The following is a 10,528-nucleotide window of genomic DNA, read 5'->3' on the forward strand; positions in this document are numbered from 1 at the left end:
GAGGAGTCTCACATGGGGCTGGGCCACGAGGGTCTGAAACCACCTTACTGCCCCTATCCAGACACCCTCCTCCCAATCCAACCTGCCCATTGCTCCTCAGCCCGCCCAGCCCACCGCCACCACAACCAGTACCAACACCCCTCCTCCACTCTCAGCCACTCACATGCACCCTTTCTTTTCTCTCTCCTGCTGTGTGCCATTCCCTCTCTCTCACTCTGCACTTACCCAAAGTGGCCAGATCTCTCCTCTCTTTTCTCTTGTCCTCTCTACATCCCTCCACCACCCCTTTCTTTTTCTTCCTAAGCCTGCTCATGTTCACCTCCACAAGTTGAAAGGATCTCAGCCCACTCCTTTCCCAAACTTCCTCCAAAGACTTTATTTCGATTCTTGACTTTTTTTTTTTTTTTTGGTCCCTTACATTTTACTGCCGGAGACGCCGGTTAGTGTGTCTGGTGTGTGCTGGGTCTCCGGTGTTGTGCCCCTGGGGACGTCTCTGTAGTTTTGACTGGAGAGAAGACCAGAGAAGAGTTTTTGACACAATGAAAGTTCAGCTGCTGCTCCTGTTGGCCCTTGTTGGCCTTTTGTGCGCCTTCACAAGTGCAAGTAAGTGAACTCTCAGCTATCACCATCCTACTGTTAGCACACTGTGTCCTCTCTGTCTCCCTCTGTCTCCATGTGCCCTCACCACACCACTCTTTGTCTGCTTTAATCCGTGCAGACTGAACAACACTATTGGAGGCTGAATTCAAATGGGGAAAGTGGTCCAGATTTCATTTGATTTCACTTAATAAGTTAATATAATTGCTTGTGTACACACACATACACAAGTGTTAAACATGCGCTTACATCTTAAATAAGTTTAAATAAGTTTTTGGTTTGTTTTTGGAAAAAATATCAAAACCATTTTTTTTCTAGCATCTGCCATTCGTATTTAATCCCATTTGTACCAGCTTAGCTGAGAATCAGCGATGAAGAAAGACAAAACTTTGAGTGAAAGTGTTCAAATTAACACAGTATTCATGTGAACTGATCCCTCTTTGTTAAATTAACAGATTACCTCATCCTGCCTTGCTGTATTTCTCCTTCATTGTCACTATAATCTCTTCCGGAGGTCTGACAGGAGGAAAAGTGTGATTTTTTATTTTTTTTATTTTTATTTTTTTTTGTGGGTGTGAGGAAAAAATATGATGTAACAGCAAGAAGCTCTGGTGCCTCATGTCTGTAATTTCTTGGCACAGCCAAAGAGAAGAAAGGAATATCCTTTGGAAGCGTCCCAAAACAGTGCTCATATGCAGGGAGGGAGGAGGTGTGGGGGGACTGTAAACTGTAACATACACCATACATATTTATCTGAAAGCCTATCCTCTGCTTCCTCTCGTTTTACTCCTGATTCTCCCATTTCTCTCTCACTGCACTTGATTTCATTTTCTCCTTTTTTTTTCCTCTGATCATTCCCCCCACCTCATCTCTGCTTTGTCTTCGGTCATGCTCACACCGTTTACAATTTAACTTTCTTTCTTTCCCTTCCTTCTTTTGCCTTGACCAGCACACTTTGGCCAGGCTGAAGTCTGAGGAAAGTGTAGGGCAGGGCTGCTTTGTGTCTATGTGTGTGTATTAATAGTGGGAGGCTCTATATTTAAGAGGGTCATATGGATGAGAGAGGAGCAAGAGACATGATGAACTTTGAGAGGTGCCCCACCCTCTTTTACCCGTGTGTTGTTAGTGTGTGCAGCACACCAGCCCTTGGCATTTACCCATGTTTGGTGGGGTAGCAAACTTTACCACTTAAAATATCCCCTGCATCCCCCCACCACCCACCCACCCTGGTCTCTTAACAGCCCTTCGTCTTTCTCAGACACTCTTTTCCAGGTTCGCGTGTCTAACCCTCAGAATTGGTGTGTGTGTTGTGGGGGGGGGGCACAATAAGCAGATGGATCTATTGTTACGGGACAACATTTCCTGGTCTGTGTGGTCCGTTTCACGGAGGAGTTTTTTTTTTTTCTGGCATCAAAAGTCCTGAAGTTTTCAGAAAGATTCTGTTGTCCCTGTTTTACAAAGAAAACAAAGGAAATCTGTAATTCCTTACTCATACCCCACAAATGGAGCCTTTTTTTTTACTCTGTCCTCCATCCTGTACAATCCTGCACCTCCGCCCTCTCGCTGCTTGCCCCCCTCCACCCCTCCCCTCGCCTCCTTCTTATAATGAGTTTTGTCTGCGTTTCCTCGGCCAATAACATCCCATTCACATCTGGCTGCCGAGGGAAGAGGTTAATGCCCTTTGTCCATGCCCATTTTAAGAAATGACCCAAATGTTGCGCTCATGTTCCAAATATGAGACATATGCCCGCAAAGAGAGACCACGAGGTTTAAGGAGTCACGTCAACTGAATCTAATGGGGGTGGGGGTGTAATCCCACCATACTTCCAAAAATTTCTGCAAGGAGAAAGATTCATCTGTTTAAGAAAAGGAGGTGGAGACCAAGCCCTTATCCTGACATAAGTGAGACCATGGCAGCTTCAAGCAGATGAAAGTGCAACTTTAGAAAAAAACACAAGCGGGGTCTGAGCTCCTGTAGAGATGTTTTTTTTTTTTTTTTATTGTGCATCTTCAATGGATAAAGACATAAATGTCTAATATCACTGCTCCATGTGCTTGAGACACGGTGCAAGAGCAAATGAGAGCTGCAATGTTTAGAACGATAATGCAGCCTAACTTGCTTATTTGTGTTTCCTTCTGTAGTTGCATTTAATGTCATGGCTGTTCCACTTCATTATGTTTTTCAATGTATTAAGACCTGTAATGTCTGAGATTAAAGGCCTGCTTGATGTAGTGCCAGTTTCTGCTCCTGGTGATAGAGTCCATCTCCTCCATGTTTATTTTTATCTAGGTAAGAGAGGGAGGAGAAAAACATTAGTACCTAAGAAATGAATGTGGACACTCATTGTGTTGCATCTGTGATAAGGCCGGCTGAGAGTGTTCCACTCTGGCTTGTTTCCTGCTTTGAGTCCCCAGTGTACACTGCATGGCACGGCCCGGTGTTTTTAGAGATGGCTCTTACCGGTTTAGCAGGGGAGTGTACATCTCATGTTGGTGTGGTGAGATGGGCAGGGCGCCTGTATCTCTCACATCTTACTCCCTAAGCGCCACAAAAAAAAAAACATTCCTGGGCTCCAGAGCTGGACGCACTCCCTCACATCTTGTACGCAGATCTTTTTTCTCATCTCACGCGCATAGACACATGCGTGTGACAGTAATGAATGGAAGCTGGTACTCCCACCTTTGCTGTCTCTAGCTGTATATTATTGGACTCTTTCACTCTCTCCAGAGGTTTTATTTATGTCAGGAAGGAGTGAACTTCCCCCTTCACTTCTTTCTCACAGCATTTTTGCCATGTTCCTTTACCACTTTTCACTCAGCCTTTTGCCCCACCTCGCCCTCCCTGTCCTGTTTATCTGCATCACTTAAAGCTTTTTAGGACAAATCATTTGTGGTTACAAATTACTGTGGTGGACTAATACTGAAATACTCATAATCTATCCTTGAGCTTTTTAAGCTCAGTTTATTTTTTTAAGCTTAACATCCCCATTCGCATCTGTCTGCCGAAGGAAGAGGTTAATGCCTCTTACTAAATGTGTCTGAGTTAACCCTTTAGTGAAGTCAGTTTGGTAAAATTTGCCCGATGAGGAGCTGATGGAGGTGTTTCAGCCTTTGGGTGTCTACAAGACTGAGAGTCAGCTGCTTTCAAAAGGCTCTGTGTTTTTAATTAATACCTATAATGATTTGTCTAAATCTTGCCTCTGGCACATGCCCTCCATACAATAATAATTAAAAAGACCTAAACTGACCCTGATAGTAGTAAAAGCTAAACTCAATGTAAACATTTTCAAACAATAAAAACTGAATGGAAATGAGCAAAGCCACTCTGGAGACTAACTGAAACTAAACTAAATTAAAAAACAAAAAGTCAAAATAAAAACTGAAACTAATTAGAAAATGCAAAACTATAATAAAACTCTGCTTCCAACTTTGCAATCATCACATAACTGCCTGAGAGACTAAAAGCCCCATGTTTGCTCCAGGCTTCCTGTTTTAGGTCTGACCATTTGCCCCCTGAGGATGAACACAGGCTCACTTATGTATTACGCACACACACACGCACACACAGCACATCTCGCTGTAAGCAGACACACCGTGTTCACAGTGAAATCAAGCACTCCAGAAGGGACACGGGTGCTCCCTGGCTTCTCAGTTTTGAAACATGCCATTCCCTCAGAGCACCCCTCCCACCTTCCCTTCTACCCCTCCCTTCCTCTCCCTCTTTCTCTCCCTCTCCAGGGATTCAGCCTTCTCAACGGTTTCATCAGCAGCAAACCTGTCCTCAGGGAGTCTGGTTTATGGAGATGAAGATAGGCAAGAAGTAGATTAAAAGGAAAGGAGGGGAGAGTGTATGTAGGCTGTTAACAGTCTCTGTGCTACTCACTAATGCAGCTGCGTTAACCCAGAAGGGTTAGCACAGTGGGGAGGAAATACTACTCAGAGCTAATTGTGGGAACTGTACACATAATGAAACAATTGGTAGTGGAGAGTGGGGGGGGTGATTGCATGTAGCGTAGAGCTACGCTCAGTGAAGCACAGGCCATTTTATCATCGCTTACAGACGTTCCAAACAAACAGTCTGAGTCGCCATTAGTAAAACCCCTTCAATAGTCTGCCACAGTGGGAACAAATGTTTTGTTATATTTACCCCGCCTGTTGCTAATGAGCACAACAGGCAGCACAGTACTGCACCGGTTGGTAGACTACCCCAGCCATTCAGTTATTTTTACCCCTGTAAAGTATTCTCTATTATTTCAGGTATTTAGAAGAACTGGACAAAGCAGAGACGGAGAGAGCATGATGTCAGATGCTAAGTTTAGAAGACCCGCACAGAAGCTCATTTTTGCTCTCTGCTGCAAGGAAGTTTTTGTGCGACGTGCGACTTTAAATCGTTTTTACTTTTCCAAAGAAAAGGCGCAATTTCAGGCCAGCAGCTTGTCAGTGGAAAGTTAAGTGCAGACTGTAATTTTGGTGCCACGCTGAAATCTACCTCCTTAATTTTGAAGCAGGGCTGTCCAGGCTAAAGTTTCAGTTGTGGCTGGGAGGATGTTGAACGTGGGGAGATGGAGCTTGGGTTATTGGTGGGGAATGATCATGTTGAGCCCAGACCCTCATGAAAGACGATAAATACATCTTTTTATACAGTTGGGACAAAATGGGAGCCTGTTTTACTGCAGACACTAATAGTCTCCTGAGCTCTGACAAAAGTGTGTTTTAGATATTGAACATCATTCAAGAAAACTTATGAAATTAGAAAAACAAAGCGGTGTCAGATATTTTATTATTTCATTGTGATGGAACATTTTTAGATTGCCAGAAACAGCATCTTTTTTTTTTTTGAAGTTCTCCGTTCCACCCCACCCTCCTCTGACTGCACGTATTAAGTGGCTGATGGTTAGCCTGCCTGCACTCTGCTTACACATGTGGCAGTGGCTCTCCCTCCACAGGAAAGAAGTCAGAGCATGTGGGATAGATAGACAGATTGGGGAGGGGGGGCATTATATGAAGTCAGTGGGGGGAGTGCTGACACAGTGCTGATGATGGGAGAATCTGCATGAGAGAGTGTGAGAAAGGGGGAACGGTCGAGTCATGACATCATGTTGTGTGGGAAGAACCTAAATGTTGGCGTGTTCGCTCACCCTGACAGACTGAGGCAGGTCTTTTGTCCTTTTTTTGGTTATTGTTATAAACTTCACATCCTGAGATGCAATGATAAGGTTCACCATTGTCTTAGACATTTATTTATTTTTCCACAGGGCAGCAATGACTTAGATAAAGAAACATGGGACAAGTGAATTGGAACATGTCACACACACTGCTGAATTTTGTCAAACGAGGATTTGGTTGAAATGACAGGCTATTTTTGAACCCCAGAAGGAGACTTCCTCTTTTTGTTTTTTGTTGTTTGTTTGTTTTTCTTTTCTTTTTTTTTTTTTACAGATGTACATGTCAATCAAGTTACAAGGAAAAGACTGCTTAAACAACAACAACTACTAAAATTTCTATAACCACTTAAGTTAGCTATTATGATATAAATATTAGAAACTGGACGATATATTGCTGAGGCCTGATGTACCGGCCAATGTTAGCAATTTGTCAAAATCAGCTTTTATAATGCCAATAAATAAATAAAAAAATTCAAAAGTAAGGAAGAGACTAATATCAGTCAGGTTTTATTAAATAAATACTCATGTTTTAAAATCCTCAGACCTTAGAGCACATCAGGCTAATATTTTAGGGGCTTTCTTATAGAACCCAAACAGATCAATGCATTTTGTTTTGTTTTACTTGTACGAGTGTTACTAAACAATGACAATTAATTGTGCGAAATTTGTAATTGGAACTTTATAAGCTTAGTTTAGCATAATGAAAACAGTTATTTGTAACACCACCAATGATGGTGTTGTAACACCACTGATGTTGAAATGTGCGCCACAGAGAGCAGATGTTTAGCTGTCAGACCTGATCTGTAAAAAACAGTTTGCACCCATAAGTGAGTGCCCTCAGCTGGAATTGCATTAAATAGCAGTACGGCTGCAGCACCTGGGTGTATGTTACCCAGCTGTAACAGATACTTTCTTCTTAACTCAATGGCTTGAACTTAAACTTTGGGAAATGTGTTTAACACGTACATCCACAGCAAGGTAATGCTTTGCTAACAATGGTGATATTGTCTAATTGAAATAAAAAAAAAAAAACAATATTATACTTTGATCTTTTTAAATTAAATTAATTAAAAGCAGATATTAGAGGGAGAAAGTAGATATTGCCCCCTTGAGAAAGCACCTGGTGATTGTGGGAGTTAAAAACTCCCTTGTAAAGGTATTTGTAAACAATAACTTGGTCTAAACCATTTTACCTGGTAAAATAAAGGATTAAAAAAAATTAATAATAATAGAAGGGAAACGGTGACATTGGGAAGGCTAGGTTCAGCAGCTTTGTGCCTTGAATGGATGGTCTGCCTGTGATCTCATTATTGTTATTGTTATTATTTGCTCTCCCCAGGCCCCACAACAGGCCCCACAACAGGCCCCACAACAGGCCCCGCAACAGTCCCCGCAACAGGCCCCACAACAGGCCCCACAACAGGCCCCACAACAGGCCCTACAGTCTCTACAGAACTTGACTCTGTGGAAAATACACCAACAGAAACCACAACTGTTGAAATGACTGTAGATTCATTTAATACCCCTGTCACCTGGATTTCTTCAATCGAAGCAACAACGGTCCCTGCACAAAGTACAACAAAAGTTTTCACCGAGTCTCCTGCAGTCTCTACCACACCGGCTCTCACTGAGACAGAAGCACCCAGTACTGCCAATACAGAGGGCCCCGCTGATACAGAGACCCATGGGACGAAGACTCCTGCTGAGACGGAGGACCCCGGGACAGAGGCCCCTGGTGAGACAGAGGAACCCACGGAGACAGAGGAACCCACAGAGACAGAGGAACCCACAGAGACAGAGGACCCCTCTGAGACAGAGGACCCCGGGACAGAGACTCGTGCTGAGACCAGTGGCGATATCATTGACAGTGGCACAGAAGGTGAGAAATGTGTAGGATGGAATTAGGATGTCTTTTTGAACAGATATGATGGTACACTTTGCAAGCCTAACATAACCATAGTAACCAATACTGATATTGGATATTAAGATATTAACTATAGGTCTAAAGGTACTAACTCTTATCTCACAGATGGCCTGAGCTCTGGACAGATTGTCAGCATTGTAGTTGGTGCCCTGCTGGCAGTGGCCGTCACCACTGCGGTGGTGATTGTTGTGGTGAGGAGGATGGGCAAATACTCGTAAGTACCTCACCACCACACATACATGCACACACAGATTAAATCCATGGCAGCGTTACATTAATGTCAACACTTTTCTCTTCCACTAAATATGGCGTTGAAATGCGAGAACTTTTACTCAGCGCTGAACCATCCAAGAATGTAATAACATATCAAAGTTGTTCTGTGAGACGAGGAGACTGTGACTCCCCCAGAACAAACATTTCACTCGAACTTATTGCTGAGCACTGACGTTCTTCTCTGACCCTCCCCTGTGAAAATACAATGATAATTACTAATGATAATAATGATGATGAATTTTTGTGTCACAGGTCTGCCAAAAACAAAAATCCACCCAAAAAAAAAAAAAAAGGACAGTGTTATGGAGTAAATTTCTCTATTTTACTCCATCAGCTAATCATTTTAACCCCTCACCCGCCTTTTTACATCTGTCTGTTTCCCCAAGTGCTACTGACAAATCCAGCATTCATGGTGACAAGTGGCCTTAAAATGAGCTTGTTTATTGACTTAGTATCGGTCTACATGGCTCGTGGTCATCAGCCAGACTGGTTTTGTGCTAACGGCTTGATTTGATCCCTACAGACACAGGGCTTTTGTGCATTTAGAAATGGGGTTGTTAACCAGAGCAATCACTTTCTGTTTGTTTTGGTTTTTTTGTGCAAGTAACTAATAATCAGACTTTCTGTAGTTATTACTGTATATGGAAAAACTTAAAAAGAAAAAAAGCCTTATTCACAGAATGTAAAAGCTAATCTGCTCAATCTAAAAATTTAATCTACAAACCAGCTTTGCTCACCATCTCATTTATCTTAACAAGTTCCCCAATAAATGAACTTTAAAATAATGTGAACTTTAAAAACTCATAACTAGCAATCATATAATAATCTTCCTTTTTGGTCACTGACTGGATCTTTGTTTGTGTCCCACAGACCCTGAGGAAAACACCAACAAAGCCGCAGGACCGTGCAAAGTTCTGGAAATTCTGAACTACTGAACTGTGACGTTATTTCTGATTATTAAAAACAAGCACGATGCCAAAACTGAGCAAACCGAACCATCACTCTGGACTGTAACCAAACAAAAAAACGAGGGGCACAGGGTGGGGGTGTATGTTTTTAATGTATATATTGCATGTATGTGAGACAAGAGGGGTACATGAGCCAATATCCTCACCTCCCCTGCAACCTTCCTGATCCCAAGGAGCTGTTGAAGAGTATAAAACAAGGTGACAGCAGGATGTCAGGAAGAATTTCAGGCATTTTCAGAAAAAGACAGGGGTGGAGTGGGGGGGGTTCTCAATATTAGTGATTTAGTGACTGACTTAGATGAATTCCAAAGCTGGAAAAAAAGGACATAAAAAAAAAACAAACAAAAAAAACAACATAAGTAGGCTGGGATTAGGAAAGAAAACAAATGCTGTTACAATTTTTGCTGGGTGTATATACAATGCTATACAAGGACTACACAGCATTCAGTTACTCACTTCCTCATATGCTGCAGTTGCATAGACTAGGCTATTGATATTATGGAATATGTAGCACATTATGTACAGGCAGCCTTAAGCTACTGTTGTGGCTAAAACACCCGTGAGCGCTGGTGCAGAACATGCAGTCATGTAGCCAGAGTCCCTGATATGCTGGCCAGCTGTATATGAAGCACCGTGCGCAGAAGTTCTTCTGGCACTCGTGAGCTCTGAGGGTCAGTAAACATGAAAAGACACCCCTCGTTCTGCCCAGTTTAACACTTACATATAAAAACCTGATACACATCTGTGAAATTTAGCAGAAGGGTTTGTGCCACTGTCTCTGGTGTTCTCTAGCTAGCTAAGAGGATTTTTGAAGTGCATTAAAAATGTGAGTTGAATGTACTTTTAAACTGACACCCATTCCAAAACAAACAACTTGGCTTGTTGGCTTACAAAGGCTTACACTTTGCACGTAGTTATCAGACATGGCGATGACATTGACTTGACGATGTGTTTCTGTTAAGACCAGAACAGCCATCCAGCCCTTTACAGTGAGCTTAACCCTAGAGTGCTTGCATAGGATGACGTTTTATAATTGCACTTAGTTTTAGTGCACAGTGTTTGGCAGTTATGCCCTTTTTGTTATCTTTTTTGCAATTGTAAGAGTGTGTTAAATGGGTGTTAAAAAAAAAAGAAGTCTCAGCTTACCCCTGCTTGCTTTACAAACTTAAATTTAATATGTGCACTGAATGAGTGGTGTAATATTTAATGAACAAGCTTCAGACACTGCAAATGTTTGCAACGACGTGTGTGCCCACCCCCTTCTCCTTTGCTTTGCCGCATATTATCACTTCTGAGTCTTTAATTTGTGCTGTCCGATTCGTTCACAACATTTATTTAATTGCAGTGCTTTTGTCCATACTGTTTCAATAAAACAAAAACAAAACAGAAAACAATTTTTTTATTAAATTGTTCACTAAAAGGTGGCTGTTGTCTTTTGAAAATATCTCTGCGTAGCTATTTCAAATATCTGTTTATTGTCCTGTTCATCAGTTAGATCATATAGTTGCCATGAAACCCTTTATCAGTACTCTACCCACTCTTAACTTGGAAAAATACTTGTGACGGTTAAAATCACATGACTCTTATTTTCTATTTCTGTG

The 10,528-nt window shown here is 42.1% G+C and overlaps 1 protein-coding gene across 3 annotated transcripts; it reads left to right on the forward strand.

Moving 5' to 3' along the window:
* Positions 1–183: 183 nt before the first annotated feature.
* Positions 184–10,313, forward strand: pdpn (podoplanin). 3 transcript variants are annotated; one of them, XM_030732663.1, is made up of 4 exons: positions 184–603; positions 7,102–7,641; positions 7,792–7,900; positions 8,830–10,313. In XM_030732663.1, the coding sequence occupies exons 1-4, from the start codon at positions 540–542 to the stop codon at positions 8,834–8,836; spliced, it is 720 nt and encodes a 239-aa protein (XP_030588523.1). In that variant the 5' UTR covers positions 184–539; the 3' UTR covers positions 8,837–10,313. The 3 variants fall into 3 exon arrangements, with proteins under 3 accessions (XP_030588523.1, XP_030588524.1, XP_030588525.1); XM_030732664.1 differs by having other exon boundaries at positions 7,114–7,641; XM_030732665.1 differs by having other exon boundaries at positions 7,126–7,641.
* Positions 10,314–10,528: the final 215 nt, after the last annotated feature.

The sequence above is a fragment of the Archocentrus centrarchus genome, chromosome 7, assembly GCF_007364275.1.
Source record: "Archocentrus centrarchus isolate MPI-CPG fArcCen1 chromosome 7, fArcCen1, whole genome shotgun sequence".
Lineage (NCBI taxonomy): Eukaryota > Metazoa > Chordata > Actinopteri > Cichliformes > Cichlidae > Archocentrus > Archocentrus centrarchus.

Bases quoted from the DNA above. Each gene is read 5' to 3' on its own strand.
- pdpn (XM_030732663.1), top strand. From the start codon at position 540: ATGAAAGTTCAGCTGCTGCTCCTGTTGGCCCTTGTTGGCCTTTTGTGC. The intron at 604-7,101 runs GTAAGTGAACTC...TGCTCTCCCCAG, and splicing joins GTGCGCCTTCACAAGTGCAA to GCCCCACAACAGGCCCCACA. The intron at 7,642-7,791 runs GTGAGAAATGTG...CTTATCTCACAG, and splicing joins CATTGACAGTGGCACAGAAG to ATGGCCTGAGCTCTGGACAG.